At 44.7% G+C, this 18,533-nt stretch overlaps 1 protein-coding gene across 7 annotated transcripts in view; it reads right to left on the reverse strand.

Moving 5' to 3' along the window:
- Positions 1–13,015: 13,015 nt before the first annotated feature.
- Positions 13,016–18,533, reverse strand: part of TMEM178A (transmembrane protein 178A) — a 248,029-nt gene continuing 242,511 nt past the window's right edge. For all 7 annotated transcript variants that reach the window (XM_067703195.1, XM_067703196.1, XM_067703193.1 and 4 more), the window contains one exon: positions 13,016–13,985. In XM_067703195.1, coding sequence (XP_067559296.1) covers positions 13,744–13,985 — 242 coding nt within the window. In that variant the 3' untranslated portion in view covers positions 13,016–13,743. The remainder of the gene's footprint in view (positions 13,986–18,533) is intronic.

Genomic DNA, 18,533 nt, shown 5'->3' on the forward strand with positions numbered 1-18,533 from the left:
GTGGCTGGACATCTCAGAACGGGCCCCAGTGTGGGAGAGTCTTTGGGTCTTAACCACCGGAAAAGTCAAGAATTCCCACCATGCATGAGGTTCTAAGTGTTCAAGCGGCAGATTGCCTGCCCTGTGCCTTCGGCCCCTGTCCTCAGCCACCCTCGCTCAAAGGCCTCATGGACAAAGTGGCCATGGTTTAAGGGACAGAGATAATGCATTGGCCCAACAAGGACTTCTCATCAAGGCTAACTGCCTACTGCCCCTGCTGATGAATTTTCAGCAGCAGTGACCAACCCCGAGACTTGTTATAATACCCCATCGAGGAGGGGGGTTAGAGTGGAGACCCTTCCCTTGCAGAGGGGGCAGTCATTTGTCCTCACTGGACTAACTGCTCACTCTGGACTTGGATTCTCCAGACCAGACACACCTTTCATGAACTTCCCAAATTGCCTTAATTCACTATCATTTGTTTCCCGGCCACAATGCTTTTCACCAGAGTTCAGTTACAGTGGTGTGTGTGAGGCAATAGACCTAGGCTCACAGAATTTCTAGTCTTATAGCATCTACGCATCACCTGAAACGGAAGGCCTGAGGGCAGGGTGGAATGGGCTACTCGACACTCAACTGTGCCAGCAGAGAAGTCCTTGAGAGGCTGAGACGCCTCCCTGCGGGATGCTGTGTGTGCTATGACCCAGCGACCAGTAGATGGCGATCTTTCTCCAAAAGTCAGGAAAAAGGGACCAAGGGGTGAAAGTGGGAGGGATGCCTGTTACCATGTCCCTTCTAATGAAGCAGGCACCATGATGGAATCTGCTTTCTGGAAGGGTGTCAGACGCATCTAGCCTCAGGAGTCAGTAGGGACAGAGCGCAGCATGCAGGGCCCAAAAGCAATGGTACAAGCTGTGCTATGGTCACCCAGCAGAGGCTGCAGTGGGTCATTGTGACAACAGCCCTGTCATGTCAGTTGGTTGGTGTTCCTGGTTGAGTAGCCACCTAGACTAATTTCCTGCCCTCTTGAACACCTTAATATATTTTTTCAATGAACTCCTTTTCTGCTAAACTACCTAGAGCCTATTCTGTCGATTGCAGCTGGAGACCCTGCCCCACACACCCGGGTTACTAAAGCCCACTCCTGTCCTCCAGGCACTGCCCAGCTCATTCTCAGTAGGATGTTCACATCTGTTTTGCATTTATCCTTTTGCCGAATTTTCCAGGTCTGTTTAATAGTCTTTGCCACCTCCCACCCAAAATTGCTTTTAATGTTTGGGCCTCTCAAAGATGTTGAACAATACAGTCTTTTTCATTCTGTGCCTAAGCCTTAATTGAATCTTTAGGAGAAAAAAAATGTGTGAAGGTGGACATCTTTGTGTGTGTAACCAAGGTGCCGCAAATGGCAGGTAGAAAATGTGTTTCTTCATGGACTTGAATGACAGTGGTAGACATATTAAAGGCGGTGGTTCTAATTACCTTTGCGTACTTGGCAGAATTAAATCATGGTTTCAGTGTCTGCCTAAATAGCTTTAATATCAAATGCACAAGAGATAAAGCTCTTTGAGAATTTTCCACAGTTTGAGGATATCTTCTAGTTGGAGTATTCTACAGGACTTTTTCCCCTTTGGCACAGGGTGTGGCCACCAAGAACAGTTAATATTTCTTGGACTAAATTAAACTGGCTCCTATTAGAAGATAACAAATAGACGCCTGTGGATCTGAGGACAGTGAACCAAAGGGACACCCAGAAAGCCATGCGAGAGACGGACAGCTGTCAGGGGAGACACCTACTCTCTACATGACCTGGAAAACTAAGCCCCATCAGGGATTCAAAATATATTGATTTTTCAAGAGGAAACACTCACTTGGATATTAGGTAAATATGATTGTGCAAGGAGCTACGCAAGAAAGCTTTGGGGCAAATATTAGGTGAGATGCAAGGTCTTCACTGAAAAATCTTGGTAATAAATCCTGAGTATTTTCATGCATGTTATACAAACACTACGTATTTTCAGAGTGTTTATAGCCTTTTCAATTCTCTTATTCTTTTGCTCATTCATTTGCTCCTTCATTCATTCGACTGCCAAGCATCTCTGGGAACTTGCTGCATGTCAGGCTCTGGGGATGCTCGATGGTAAAGCAGCCCTGCCTGAAATGCTGCTGTGACAGCTCTCCAGGTGAAGAGGCAGGCAGGGAGCAGGAGAGTGATAGCCAGAGGTCCCAGTGTATGACAGATAGGGTTATCCTCGACCTCTGGAAATAGAGGGATGAAAGCACTCTCTGAAAAAGCTCGACAAAGAGAGAAAGATGAACAGAGTCCAGGAAAGTATTTGAGAGTGAAGAAGAATTGATTTATGGGGAGTTTAAAAAAAAAAAAACAACTGAGGGCCTCCCTGGTGGCACAGTGGTTGAGAGTCCGCCTGCCGATGCAGGGGACACGGGTTCGTGCCCCGGTCCGGGAGGATCCCGCATGCAGCGGAGCGGCTGGGCCCGTGAGCCATGGCTGCTGAGCCTGCACGTCCGGAGCCTGTGCTCCGCAACGGGAGAGGCCACAACAGTGAGAGGCCTGCGTACCGCAAAAAACAAACAAACAAACAAAACAACTGAAAACATGCCTAAGTGTGGTTAGCTTCGTCTTTTAGTTACATCCTATGAATTTAACATGTTCAAGAAAATCAAGAATTTGAAGTGTCATTTTGCCACCTGAATGCCACAATCATTTAATATTGTCAGTTTTCATCAAGTTCCTTCAGCAAGTAACTGCCTTCTCAACTGTGTAACAAATGAGAGCAATTACAACGGGTCCATCCCCTGCTCATCCCCCTCCTCTTACACATTTTTCCTACCACTGAGTGGCCATCCTTCTAGCTGCCCTTCTGTGGCTCCTGCCCTTGGTATGTCTACGCTATTTGCGGTTGGGCACCTTGGAAGAGTGCGCACATTAACCACATATTCTGCCAGGCGTCCCCAAATGCCCAGTCCTGGCCTCTGGGTACTAACATGATTCACTGGGCCAGACGTTTTTTGGTTTTGTTTTTATGTAAGTCAGATGATATCACTCTCTTGCGCAAAACCCTCCAGTGATTTTCCATTTTCCTCAGAATAAAACCCAAAGTCTTGACCTGGCCCCTGGCACCCCTCTAACTTCATCTCTAACACACGCCCTTTCATTCTGGCTCCTTGCTGACGCTGCAATGTTGCAAAGCTCTGTCCCATTTCAGGCCTTTGGACTTGCTGGCCCTCTCCCTGGACATTTCCCCGTACGCCTACACTGCTCAGGCTCTCTGCTCAAATGCCCGCTTATGAGCATGGCCCTCCCTGGCCTCCCAACCTAAGCCAGCCACCACGGCACCCTCCACGCCTAGTCTCCTAGCCACTCCTCCATGTCTCTTCATGTGGCTGACATGCTTGCCTGTTGGCTGTCTCTCAGCCATGACAGTGGCCACTCCATAAAGGCAGTGGCCTCTTTGATTTGCTCATAGTTTATCCCCTGTACTGAAGTCAGTCTCTGACATGTACTAGGCACTCAGTAAAGATTTGGTAAATGAAGGCCCCTGTGAAGGTTCCCTTCCATAGTCATCTGCCAACCAGATGAACAGAGCCAGAAAGGCCCCGGATGCTAGAGCAAGTTCCCCCTCACTCTAACCAAATCCATGCCCTCCAAAAAGGAAATGTGTTCAACTGTTATTCCCTGCAGGGAAATTTTTTCCCCCATTCTTCCTTTGTGACGTTCAAATGTATGGAATCATGCAGCACAGAACAAGCTGCTCAGTCGTTACTAGGTAAAAGCCTGACATTTTCTGTGCTACCCTTCTTGGTTATGTAGGCGTATCACAGCCCCGCAGGCTGATTGCTTTTAGAAATAACGAAATTGTACTAAATTTCACCTTAACCCATGACATTCTTCACTCCTCTGGCTCCCCGAGGTATCTGATGTGTTGTTCTGTTTGTTTGTTCTGACAAGGTTGTGAGAAGAGGGCGTCCACTTGTCCCGCCCTGCACCCTCTCAGCCCCTCAGCCCATCCCACATTCTTCCCTCTCCTTCACTTCAGTTCTCTTGAAAACCCTTTCCCACTCCTGTGAACACTCTTTAAGCTGTTACTTGATTTGGAAAATTCTTTGTTTAAGAACTGGCTCATCCTTCAAATCAATACTGCATTAATCACTTGTGTTATCTCCCCCAGATTACCTTTCACACTTGGTTCAGTTTCCATTCCCGAGTCCACTTTATCTGAGAAACATGTTGGCATGATAGCGATTTACTGTATTCACAGCAGAGACATATAAAGCAGAGGCTGATGCCACCTCGACATGTGTGCAGGAATACAGATACCTACTTTGGTGACCTCAAAACCTCATTAGCTCATCTGCTGGGGAAGATTAGACACCTCACCAGAGACTGGCTGAGAGACCTTGGGTTAATACTCAGAGTCTCAGTTTCCTCTGTTGTCAACAGGATGACAACCAGAGCCTCCACAGACCTCCCAAGGCTGTCTTGAGGTTTGGTTTGGTTTTTGGTTTGGTTTTGAAGTCACCATACAGCGACCAACCTCTCCAAGAGAAAATATAAAATGAAGTACTCTCCTTGATTCATAATAAAAAACCTGGAGGATATCCTTATTTGACTCAACATCAGATGACTTTACTTTATTGCCTGTGTAATTTCCATGCCCTGTTTTCAAAATCAGTTCTCATTCAACTTGGATAAGTAAAAGTTTATAGAGGTATTCAAAGTATTTCGTGGGCTTCTCAAAAGTGTGGTTATTGAAAACATCCCTGGAAATCACATCAGCTCATGGAAGTGTCCAGAAGTTCTGTAGAGATGACTGGCTTTCAGGACCACCCATCAGGACAGTCACAAAACAAGGACTAAGATTCAAGAGTCTCTGAGTTCCTATCTCTAACCATATAGCCTCCTTTTGTAGTAGTTGCTTTTATTTAATAATTTTTTTTTTTTTTTTTTTTGCGTTATGTGGGCCTCTCACCGCTGTGGCCTCTCCCGTTGTGGAGCACAGGCTCCGGACGCGCAGGTTCAGCGGCCATGGCTCACGGGCCCAGCCGCTCTGCGGCATGTGGGATCTTCCCGGACCGGGGCACGAACCCATGTCCCCTGCATCGGCAGGCGAACTCTCAACCACTGCGCCACCAGGGAAGCCCTATTTAATAATTTTTAAAAAGCCATCAGGAATGCTTTCCCAGGACAAAGGAAGGAGGACCTGCCCACTTAAATATTAATCTTTGAGCCACGCTGACATGGGAATTTCTCAAAATGTTCTGTCGGGGGAGTGCCAAGAAGGTAATTAAAATTGCTGTCATACCTTTAGGCTACTGCAGGGGACAGGGTCTGCTGAAGGTCACTCATGTAAGGAGAGTTTCCATGCTTATAAAAAGTCTGACATTCTTTACAGAATTACAAAGGGCAGTGTGTGCTCCGGTTTAGAAATGCAGCAGCCTGAGGCCTTCCCTGGTGGCGCAGTGGTTGAGAGCCCGCCTGCCGATGCAGGGGACGCGGGTTCGTGCCCCGGTCCGGGAGGATCCCACATGCCGCGGAGCGGCTGGGCCCCTGAGCCTGCGCGTCTGGAGCCTGTGGACCGCAAGGGGAGAGGCCACAGCAGTGAGAGGCCTGCGTACCGCAAAAAAAAGAGAAAAAAATAGAAATGCAGCAGCTTGATTAAAAACTGCAGAGCAATAATTTCCAAGGGGAACCATGAAAAACGTGGGGGCCGGTGAACCTATGTAGATGTATAAAATTTTGAAAAATAAGCTCAGATGTGGTTCAAAGTGCACTTTAGGTGTTTGTGCTGCGTTTCGTGTAGGTGATGTGGATGTCATGTGGAAAAGTGGAAAGAGAAATGACTTTGGCGTGAGCAGGCCAGAATCCAAACCCTGGCTCGGCTACTTGGTACCGTAGGGAAGGTGGTTTAACCTCTAGGAGCCTTAGTTTCTCCATCTATAAAGCAGAGGCTAGAAAACCAAGATAAGGTTTGTAAGGAACATGGCCTGGGACCGTCCCTGAGGAAACAGTCCATCCCTTCAGCATCTCATCAATGTCGAGAGACAGAACTGGAGAGGACTTGAGAATCAGAGCTTTCTTTTCCACTTCTCATTTATATCTAACATTTACAAGCCTGAAGGAGACCTAGGAATTGATAGGAACAGGACTCCAGCACCAGCTCTTAGAATCAAGTGCTTTGAAAGTGGGAAGTGGTTTTTTGAGCACCTGAGAGAGTCCAGAACTAACAAATGGAAACCAGGGCTTAGGGAGAGATGAGAAAACCTCAACCATTTATGCAGGTGTCTGGGTCCCTTTTGTCCTCCTATGCTTAACAGCTTCCATCGGTGTGATGAGCTGTGACGTGTTTCACGTGTGGGGAATGAGTTTGAAGCCCACTGATGCCACAGCTGGGTGAATTCCAGTTCTGGCGTGGCCAAATCCCTAAAGCAAGTATTGAAGTGCTCATCACAGTCAACTTGATTGACAGGCAGAGCCATGAGGATAAAAATAAATGGTGTTTTATAATTCAAGAACGAAACATGCTGAGCGTGACATCTGTCTGAGACTGTGAGGGACTTACTGTGTTCTGAGGGCATCGTCAGCGGGGTCCCAGGCCCTTCGTGCCAGGATCTAGTGGAGCCTTCATGAACCCCCGATCCAGCAGTGCGTCCATGCATTTCCCAGAATCCCCAGAGGATGTCACGCCACATCTATGCAGCTATTGAAGGAATTTACCTCTATGGTCCTGTGTAGATTTAGAACGTTTCCTAAAGAGCCTGACAGCACAGTTCATCCATCCTCACCAACCCACGCTCAAGGTGATGGCATCACCTGAGTTTTGGCCATCCAGAATGAGCAGATGACGGGGCAGTGGTCTGTGCATTTTGTGAGTGTCAGTAATGCCAGCCCTAAGACATGATGGAAACTTAACGAAAGCAGGGCAATAGTCTCTGAGGTAGGATTTAAGCTGGGGGTGGCCAGGGCGTGACATCTGCCTTACCATTCACTCACAATCACTATATCCTTTCCTCTGTGGCTGGACTGAAATCTTCCCAATCACCACTAATTGATCAAGTTCACACTCAAACTGAATCCTATTTGCCAACCCTGGTATAGGCAGCTTCTGGAGAACAACTAGAAACCAAAGAGGAAGAGGCTGGCCATTGGATCAGTTAGAGAAAAGGCGTGTTGGGGTCATTGGACCATATTCTCAACTATGGCTTTTCAATCCTGGGCTCCACTCAGTTAAGGATTTATCCTAACCTAGGTGCCATCCTAGGTGACACTGGATTTGCCATAAAACTTTGTGGTTTTTTCTTTTTTCAAATTATGGTGTCCCCTTTTTGATACAAGAACCATAATTTCCTTAGTAAATAATCTAACTCTCAAAATTACTTAGTGGTCATGCGTGATAATATCCCTTCTTTCCCCTCTCCATCCACTTTACCAGCCCACCTCATCAATTCCATCTCTAAAATCTATCCGCCCACTTCTATCTTCCTCGCCGTAGTTGTGGCCACCATCGCGTCTCCTGAACTCCAGCAACAACCCCCTCCTTAACGGGCTTCTCCACCTCCAGTCTTGCCTTCTTCTAATCCATTCTCCATCCAGCGACAACACTGACATAGTTAAAGTAGAAATCAGATCCCACTGTTGTCCTTTAAAGACTCTCATTGCTTTCTATTGCCAGAATAAAACCCAGTGTCCTTACGGTGGCCAGCAAGGCTCTGGCTATCTTGGAAATCTCGCCTACACCACTGCCCCCCTGGCTCTTGCCACGCGTTCCTGTCTGCAGAGAGGCCCTGACAAAAGTCCATGTGTAGCCCAAGGTCTTACACATAGCAGGCGATATTTTACAGTACACACTGACAAGAGAAAAAAATAGGAAATAAAGACAGAAAGGTATCTTACTTTTTAGCCAACCAATTTGTTTTCCTCTTAAGGTTGCTATAAGAAGACATGTTCTAATTAGACATGTTCTAATTTGTTTAGAACAATTAGAATTTGAACAATTTGTTTTAGAACAATTAGAAATCTTGCTTTGAAGCATGGCAAAATATAGGTTGTATATAAAGAGGAAGTATGTTGGATAGCCATGTTCCCAGTACGCAGTGGGGTGCCCTGAGTGTCTTCAAGCATTTGTGGTTGTCCTACAGCAAGGAGAACTTCCAGTCAAAGGACAGGGCCTGGGGAAATTCAAATAATGCAATTTCAAAGGGTTAGGACTTTCCTGGTGGCGCAGTGGTTAAGAATCCGCCTGCTAATGCAGGGGACATGGGTTCGATCCCTGGTCCGGGAAGATCCCACATGCCGCGGAGCAACTAAGACCGTGCGCCACAACTACTGAGTCTGCGCTCTAGAGCCCACAAGCCACAACTACTGAGCCCGTGCACCACAGCTACTGAAGCCCGCATTCCTAGAGCTGGTGCTCTGCAACAAGAGAAGCCCACGCACCTAAACGAAGAGCAGCCCCTGCTCACTGCAACTAAAGCCCACGTGTAGCAACGAAGACCCAATGCAGCCAAAAATTAAAACATAAATTAATTTTTTAAAATAAAATAAAATAAAAGGGTTCTTGGTCAGTAAAGGTATTTGCTTTCAAAGGAAATCCTTTCTGAAGCACTCCTTTCAGAATTCCAATTAGAGATTTGAGACATATCGGCGCATAAATGGAAGAGCTTTAAATTGTAGAACAATATTGAGGTTACTAACATAATACTGTTTGAGCCATCAAATAAACGTTCCACAGTATTTAGTTCATAACACATTTCAAGTTATATCTGTGTTAGTGTGTGTTAATAGTCCCTTTAATTATTCTAATGAGACCTCCTTGCTTGCCAAGCTAGATTCTCATTCCATTCAGCCTGTTACGCTACCGTTCATTTTCTCATGGGTTCCCTAAAATTGGTGGTAAGGGAGTCAGTTCTGTCCAGGGCAGGGGATAGTTTGTGTCTGTGACTCTGAATTCACGCATTTCTTCCACAAAGGCTTATGAGCACCTGTTGGGTTCCAGGACTAAACCCTGGAGACAAAACTCAACCAAGACACAGTTTACACCTTGCAAGAAGAGTCTATGATCCAGTTAGGGGTGAGCAGGTGATAAGCATGCAGAGCGTAATTGGGCAGGAAAGGGGTTAAAGCAGGGGAGTGTGCTCAAGCCCGGCTTCTAGGAGTGTTGTGTTGAAGCTGAGACACAAGGAAAAGTCAGCAGGAGCCAGGAAGAGTAAGAGCAGGTGTCCCAGCTCAGAGGAAACAGCCTGAGAAAGACCTGGCGGCATTTAGCATCCCATACGCGCTGGCCTCCACTGGGTAGGTTACCTTGACCTTGTGGCCTGAGTCTCCAGGATCCCAGGTCCCTCTTCATTCTTAGCTCAGATAACCTTAGGAACCAGGTTCCCTAGCTCGGGTGACTGAGGCGTACTGGTGCAGTACACCTTTGTGTTATCAGATTTCACTTTCAACTGGGAAATCTTCGAGAGGCAAACTCATCCCCCACCACCACAAAAAAAGTTAATAATGTACTTTTTATGTTACTGAGGATAGATTCAAATAAAATGATATGAAGTGAAATATACAGCCAATGAAAACATAAGTCAGAAGAAACTTATTTTAATAACTGGGTTCAACTACTTTAATCTGGGATTTATGAAACCATGTGGGGCTTGAAAGGGTGACTTGACTTTTTTACTTGTATTGTACTGAATTTTACTAGAATAAGCTTCACAGGGGCAAGAACCTCGGTCTGTTTTGCTTCGTGGATGTTTCCCAAGTGCCTAGAATACCACTTGGCACACAGTAGGAATTCAATAAATATTTGTTGACAGATACAAGGACTTTTATGGAGAAATTACATTCTGGGGAAGTTTCCTACATCCTGGACCCTTGATTCTCAAGGGTCCATGGTGCTGTAAAGAAGGAGGGGGTAGGGTTCCCTTGGAGTGGGCAGCAATGTTCTAACATTGCAAATAAACCAAAAGTGACATTGGTAAGAGGCGGGGCCTATGGGGCCTATGGTTGTCTCATCAAGGATTTGGGTAGAGCTCTTTTTTGGTAAATGTTGTCTATATATGGCAGATGGACATGAGTCTTAGTCTATAAACTCAGATGTCCTGTAAATCCAGTTACTTTCTATTCAGTCCTTTCTTGTGGGTTTAGAGGGAATTAGCCCTCATTCATTACTGCAGACACACACACAGCTGTACCAATGTCCCTGGACCTTCCAAGGGTCAGACTGGCTGCCACTGAGAAGCCCATTATTCCAAGGCTTGGTCCTTCCCAGCCCATTGATTCTGCTGCTCTGAAACCATGGTTGGGTCATGAGAGCCACTGTACCAAGGGCTCCAGTATCTCTGGACACCCCATATAGCCATCCTTGCCGAGGTCCTGATAACCTCAAGAAATGCATGGACCCAGCTAATCACAGGACTGCCATCCTTTTTCTTTCCAGTCTCCAGGATGCCCTTAAGTACTTCTAGCCTACAAAGTCAGCCCTCTGGCCTATCCTCCCTTCAGGGCCCAATGCATCCTCACTTCAAGGAGATCAGCTACCTCTGCCTTCTGCCCTGCAAAAAATGCCCAAGGCAAAAAACAACAACAACAACAAAAAAAAACACAGTCTGGCTATAGGCATGCAACTAGAATTGGGACAGAGAAAACATAGGAAGAACAAACAAATTATCTCAACGAATTCTTCTGCTCATGCAGTACTGTGCAGCCATTTCAATTACTCCTCATTTGCAAGCCAATTAAGAAAACACCCCTAAGAGAAGCCTAAGGACTGGGAAACAAATGCAAGACTGGCAACATTTACACTCTGTGAAATGTAAATAGAAAGCAAGGAAGCTTGCTCTGAGCTCACTTTGGCTGAAAGGCAGGGAAGCTCTGTTCTTGCCAACACACACTTGAATCCGAAGTGAACTCCCCTGGCTTCTGGGCAAATCTTTCTGGTGTGTGAACCCTTCAACCTTCTGTCATTCTGAGGCTCTCTTCCACTCACACCTCAAACCCCTGGGAAGCTTCTCAGAAACTTCAAAAGTCACTCACTCAGACGCTGCTTTGGTGGTTGGAATATAAATGCTCAAGAGTCTTGACATCTTCTATGGGGAATCTTTAAAGAAAACTTCAAAGAAACAGCTCTCCTGCTTTGAAAAGTAAGTAATAAATGAAAGTAATAAATGAAAATAATTGCTCCTTTCTCTATGTCTCTGATCTCATCCAGAGGGATGGGTTTATTAAACAGGCCGGAGAGATTGCCAGGGAATACAGCCACAGGCCTTGGTGAGAGCTTGTGTGGTCACCGGGATCACCTAACCTCTTCCAAAAGGCTTACGTAACAATATGTGGACACCGTCACTTGGAAACCAGGCTTGATTTTTGGGTGGGGGTAGGTAGATTATCATTATCCTTTTACAAGTACCAAATCAGGTTTTATAATGAAGGGGAAAAAAGCATTTATTTTTTTTGCTTTTGTTTTTTGCGGTACGCGGGCTTCTCACTGTTGTGGCCTCTCCCGCTGCGGAGCACAGGCTCCGGATACACAGGCTCAGCGGCCATGGCTCACGGGCCCAGCCGCTCCGCGGCATGTGGGATCCTCCTGGACCAGGGCACAAACCCGTGTCCCCGGCATCGGTAGGCGGACTCTCAACCACTGCGCCACCAGGGAAACCCAGAAAAAAGCATTTTTTATTAAATTAAAGTCTGAAGCGCTGTTACACTTCTGGTATAGCACCTTCCCTCTTTTACAGACCATCTTTCTCGTGCGTACAATACAGGATAATGATGGAGTTAAAAGGAAAAGCGTAGAAGTTAGCTAGTGCCCACCCTTCCATTTAAAGATAAAGAAATACCATGGAAGGGTTTTAATTTTGTCCTACACCCACGCGTCGAAAAAAATGAAGCAAATGTTCTGAGTCTGCCCTTCAGCTTCATTATCAGTAAAATGGAAGAAGAGTTACCTACCTGTATGGTCAGGCCGCCCCAGATGGTTCTTCTCTTGCTCTTTGTACATTCTCTGCTCAACTCAACCAGTCCCCGCTTCACCTACACCCTTCTCACAGGAATGTGCTCGCCTCCTGACCCTTAGGCCAGAAGGGCTCCACCTGCTAGTTTATTAAAGTGAAACAAATGCCCTCGTGATAGTCTTAACCTGAGGGGCTGCTGGTTTCCTTGGTAACTGATGAGCCAACCTGACATCAATTCCCCCTATAAATGGGGGAATTCCTCCTTCTCCCCCAGGTAGCAGAGTGCTGCCATGTCCTGCCTGCCGTCTATGGTGGGGTGTCCCTCCAGGACCTTTTGCTTCAGATGTGTAAGATCCCCTATCCAGTAAACAATTGATGTCTCTGTCGCTGTCTCTGGGCTCTTTCTTTGGTCTTGAGGCCGGGCATCCACAAGGCTTGCAGGCCTGCAGGGTGCAGCCCAACACTACCTCATAGAGCTTTTGAGAGGATTAAATGCAATTATACCTGGAAAAAACAGAGCCCAGTTACTGGCACACAGTAAGTGCTAAGTAAATATTAGCTATCAAGGAGATAACTGTAGCTCTGGCCCAGTACAGTGGCTCTAAATCCCAAATGAATAGCAGAATTATGAGATTTTTTTTTTGAAAAATACTCAAGCCCAGGCCCAGCTGCAGACATTCTAAGTCAATTGGTCTGGGGTGGGGCCCAGTTCAGGCACAGGTGAAGATGATTAACCAGGTGATCGGATGTGCAGCCAAGGCTGAAACCCACTGGGGTAGGAGGTCCAAGGATACGGCCAGAGACTGTGAATCCTTATCAGTGGCTAAATACCAGGCAGATGGTAAACACAGACGAAGAGGGAGAGAAGAAAACTCAAAATACTATGGTAAGGTTTTAAAAGAAGCTTGGAAAATGATCTCTATTGTCAAGAGCATGTGTGTGATTGCTACAAATGATAAATAGAAATGACCAACCTAACTGAGATGAAGCAAGTCTCTTAAAAACAAAGAGTTCTCACCTGTCCGAATGGCTAGGGAGACCTACTGCCACAGCTCAAAGACAGGAAAACACACCCAGATTAACAAGGGGGCAGTCATTTAATGCAGAAATCCAGTTAACGTAAAGAGACAGGTCGAACGACAGATATGACTTCCCACAATTCTGCATAGCATTACAGGTTAGCTCTTCCAGGGTTGATCTGTTTCTCTTATGATTTTGATTCCAGTACAAAGATGGAGAAGAGACTTCAATTAAAAATAAATAAGGCAACAGAAGAATCTCCCTGTGACAAAAAACATCCACAAATAATGCACAAATGTTTGGTGCTGACACAACAAGACACCATTAGGACAAGTTCTGAAGGTGCTGCATTAAATTTAACAAGCATGGTACAATGACAAGAAAATTATACTCGCTTTGTCATGAATCCTTTTGCAAATAGAAATGACTCTCGGGTAATTGTTATGTACAAACTCTCTGAAATAAATGGCAATCATACAAATTTTTCCATAGCGGTTTCCTCTTTTTCTGAACCCAGAAATGTTCCACGGCTCTGCTCCCTACTCCTCGCCGTCAAAGCATAAATAGTCATTAAAGCACTTGAATCCACAGTAGTCTTGTCCTTAGAAAGGATGGAGGTTCTGCATGATTTGACATCAGTCATCCAGAAGGGGCTGGCAGGCAACAGGCTGGAATGTACAAGACCGATTTTGTGCTTGGGATCCTGACTCAGGCTCTGCTCCGTCCCCTTCAAGGTTCGTCCGCACTGTGGACGGGCCACCAAGCAGTGGACTTGAGTATGGACAGTCATACCGTGGAGTCCCTGCCAGACTTTAGATGTGCAATCTTGGTCCGGCTAATAAATGGGTAAGCGATGCAGAGACCTCCAGCTGCCACAATAAAGCCTAAACTGCACCAGGCACAAAAGATAGACCAGCTGTAGCCGTGTTCCACATCATCAGGCAGGCTATAAATGAGCTTCGGGACCCGGTTCAGATCATAGGAGATGCTGGCGGCGTAAGTGCAGAGGGAAATGGTGCAAAATATTCCTATAAATAATACAAAGAGAGCAGGGTGATGGGTTACGGTTTTGCCTGCTACAAGGCAAATGCCAGACAGGCCTTCGTGAACATCAGATCAACAGATGAGATGATGAATCCAAACGGATAAAGGATGGACAATTCTTTCAGTTGAGTTACTTCATTCAACAAACATTGGCAAAACCTTTATGTGCCAGACTGTATGCTAGGTTCTGGAGATATAGGAGTGAAAAAGATGGGAAAATTCTGATAACTTGAATTATTCAGAATTATCTCAATTAAATGGGTATGTATACATGAATTTTTTTTATTCTTAAAAACAACGTAGTAGAAATTTTAATTATTTTTAAGGAAAAAAATAATCACTCAAACCTAATACAAACAATTTTCATTTCCTTTTGTTCTACACCTGCGTTGACACAGTTTTAGATAGTTGCAATCATCATACCAAGTCTTTCTTTTTCAATTACCATTATCATTAGTATTTATCATGTTGCCTGGTAATATCTTAAATGAATTTTTACAAGTTTTTTTTAAGGCACAGAGCCTGGCACATTCTAGGGCCTCAAAAATCACTTTTTTTTATAATGAATGGATAAAAAGATTTTAAGTAATATAAATTAAATCCAGGATGTTGGAATTGTCGTAAAATAGCTGACATCATATATAGGGGATCTATAATTCAACCACTCAGAATGCAGGTAATTTAGGTAGCCTAAGGAAAATGAACAGACCCCAAATTTTACTTTTTATACCAACACGTTATATATAATTGTCCTTTCAGAACACTAAAATCAGCATTCTGATAAAAATGCTTCAAAAGCCCAAAACACAGGATTTTTACTACTCAAGGATGTAGATGCTTCTATTTCATCACAGTGGACCCCCAAGGCTGCTCCTTTTGGGGGGGGCATGGGATCACCGTGAGGCAGTTGCTGAGCTGAAGGTGGGTAATCAATACAAAAACTGGCACCCAGTCAAGTATCAGAATGTTCCATTCGGTTCCGAGTTCTACACATGTCTTTTTCATACTTTGGTTTATCCCTGTGTACAATGGAGGTTACAACCATTTGCTGACAAATTGCTTTGGTAGCCTTAGGGACCTATACAGCATCTCCATAGGAAACAGAGACACAGAATTGGGAACCGAAAGGAGAGGGCTAAAAGTGACAGATCTCCACACCCCTTTTTAATAGAGCTTTGGGGATCAGAAACACTAGCAGAAAAACAAACTCAGAGCAGGCAGCAACTGGGAGGAAATAAGGATCACCTTAATGTCATTTTTTTTCCTTAACGTCATTTTTAAGTGCTAGAATTCTGCCTGCACTCAAATCACATAAGAACACATTGCCTGAATCCTTTTCCAAGTGTGCATTTAGAAATGTTTTAAATTAAAAGGACACTTGATCTGAGGTGATTTGATCTCTCCTACTCTTTGCCTAATTCTACTTTTAGACTCTAAAGTGATTCTGTTTTTCTAAAAAGGATAAAATCTTGTTTTCTTGCTCCAAATTGTTATGGTAAACACATCATTTTTTGAGTTCTCCAAAGGACGATCATGATGGAAATAATTCTTTCATGAAGGAATGGCACGGTCAAAAACAGAATACTCTGCTTTTTTCAAACCTTGTGAACAGCAAATGTTCTTACATCTACATGAATGCTTCCACTGGCCAAAACAAAGACGGTGTTTATATATAACAAGGTCCTTCTAATGAATGCTGGTAGTAAGGCAGTTAGAAAAATGTGATCTCTGGAGTATCAAGAGGTAAAACAGAATAACAGAATAACCTGTTCACAGGAAAAACAACTCTTCTGCATTTAACTGTCTGCACACAGCTGAATACCTGAAAGTGAAGCTGTTTACAAGTAACATCGTTTTAATGACCTCTGAAAGCTTGAATTCAAACTAGGACTCTTAAGCATACTTTCGTGTCCAAATGCATTGGGCTGGGATGCAGGGAATATGTATTCTGGTCCCCAGCTCTACATCTAATCACTGTGTGACCTTGAAATTACCTAATCTCTCTGAGCTTCATCTAGGGGGAAAAAAAATGGGGGATTTGGTTCCTCAAGTCCCTTGCAGTGGCAAATTTCTGTGACTCTGTTATTCCGTAATATGGCATTGAGCGAGGACATTTCCCAAAATTTCCTAGTAAATCTAGTACTTGGTATTATGCAGCTAAATAAAAACTTGAATGTCATGGATTTTTCTTTCTGCACATACTCTTTGGTTTTATACTAAACATTGATTTTATTAGCACCTCTCCCCTGCCAACTCCATAAAATTGCTTTTGGTGAAATGAATTTTAGCATAACAACACCAGTTCATACTGAATAGAAAAAGATAAGAAAAACCTAACCTGAGGATTTAACCTCAGGATGAGTAGTTGTGCTTTCCCAGGGCACTTAGTTTGTGCTTACCTCATGGACACTGTGAATGATGTCACTAATAGAATGTCTTTTTTTGACCGAGTTGCCAGAGAGCTGAAACTCCCCTAAAGCTAAATTAGTGGCCCCCCAGGGGCAAAAACTGGGGACTTCATGGCATGCTTTTTGGCTACTAATCTCACCCTTGGATTCATCTTGCCCTACAAACCTGATTGCTCCTTTGTCTTATTTGTATCCCTTATTTGTATTTATTTTATCTTGAAATATTATATACATCTCTGTGCCACTTAAGTTATTTTAGGATTAGGGCATCGCCAAACCTTGAGGAAAACCTGCTTTATTTCCTTCTGCCTTTACTCACTCAGCTGAGATGGAGGGGTGGAGGAGGTTACGTGAGCCCATAAATATGCCTGATGTCTGCCCCTCCCCTTCCCACAAATGTCCCCAGAGACTGCTCTCCAAGGATATTTTTTCTCCCTCCAAGATGCTCCTGAAGTAGTTCTGAGTGAGAGAAAAGCAAAGATGAACCAAAGAGCATATCTAAGAATTTCCCCTTTCTGGACCCTCACATATCTAAGGAAGTTTGCAAACGCATAGCTGCCACAGCTGTTATCTGTGGGATGGGCAGGACTGTTTGATTATTACAGAGAAATGTAGCGAGAGGAGACAAAGCAGTGTTTCCAATGTAGGCAACTAGCTTTTGTAAAAGAGGCCTAACCCATTCAAGATATCTTAATAAGGGGAAAGAAAAACCCTTCTAACTTTGAAGACACTAAGGAAAAGTGTTTAAAGGATGAAGACATCTTTGTTGTAGCTAGATTAGTAGTCATAGGTCAGTTTTGATCCTGCGGAATTCTATTTTAGTTCCATATGCATGTCTTACAGTCCTCATGTGTATTAGTTTGCTCGGGCTGCCTTAACAAAGTAGCAGCAGACTGGATGGCTGAAACAACAGAAACTTACTTTAGCACAATTCTGGAGACTAAAACTCTGAGATCAAGGTCCCAGCAGGGCTGGTCTCTTCCAAGGCCTCCCTCTTTACCTTAAAGATGCTGGTCTTCTCCCTGTGCCTTCAGTCTTCCCTCTGTAACTATCTGTGCCCAAGTTTCCTCTTCTTTATGAGGACACCAATCGTACTGGATTATGGCCCTACCCTAATGACCTTATTTAGTTAGTTTAATCACCTCTTTAAAGACCCTGTCTCCAAATACAGTCACATTCTGAGGTTCTCGGGGGCTAGAACTTCAACATATGAATGGCAGGGCTGCAGGGCGGGCACACAATTCAGCCGATAACATTGTGCATGCGTGCGTGCGTGCGTGTGTGTGTGTGTGTGTGTGTGTGTGTGTGTGTGTGAGAGAGAGAGAGAGAGAGAGAGAGAGAGTTTGTGTGTATGGTCAATGTATGAAGTATATTTCCATCCCTTTTACAGGCCTAAGCAAGATTTTACTATTTTAAGTGTTATTTAATCAGTTATTCAAGAATTATTTATAAGCATCTACTATGTTCCAGACCCAGTTCTGATTATGTTAGAGGTAGTTAAGTTGAATAAGTTCTTGATGGTCACAGCCATCATTGCTTTGACGCTGATGTGATCAGGAACCCCAAGTGTTCTTTCCACTCACTTTCCAGCATGCATGTCAGGGAAAAGGAGTAGAGACCCCTGGACTTCCTGTAAGTTCCACATGGAGCCTAATAGCACTGAGGACACGGAGTGTGCAAAACCTGCTTAAGAAAACTGAGTTCTGCAATACAGTGAGTTCTACACACCTAAGAATCAGTTCATCCTAAATCACCTCCTGTAGGATTTACCTAGATGGCAAGTTATTTCCGATAATGTTGCTTTCTTGTCAGTAGCAATCTAGTTAATGCAAGATATGGGATGAGGGCATGGAAAGATAAGGTACCAGCCTTGCATTTCAAAAGTTCAAAATCTAATGGTCATTCCTGAAAAGCCACGAGGAGAGAGGTCACCTCTCCTCCCTTCTTCTCTTAGACATTTCCTTCCCTTTCCCTTCTCCCCTGACCAGCCAGGAGTTCCCTTGGGCTACCACCACTGATACTCTTCAGCCCAGCTGGTGGCGCCAGGGGAGAGGGGTTTATAAGTCCCAAACTCAGTCCTGGCTACCGCTGGTAGCATCTTCAAAAGGGTGAGTAACTACTTGT

The sequence above is a fragment of the Pseudorca crassidens genome, chromosome 14 (assembly GCF_039906515.1).
Source record: "Pseudorca crassidens isolate mPseCra1 chromosome 14, mPseCra1.hap1, whole genome shotgun sequence".
NCBI lineage: Eukaryota > Metazoa > Chordata > Mammalia > Artiodactyla > Delphinidae > Pseudorca > Pseudorca crassidens.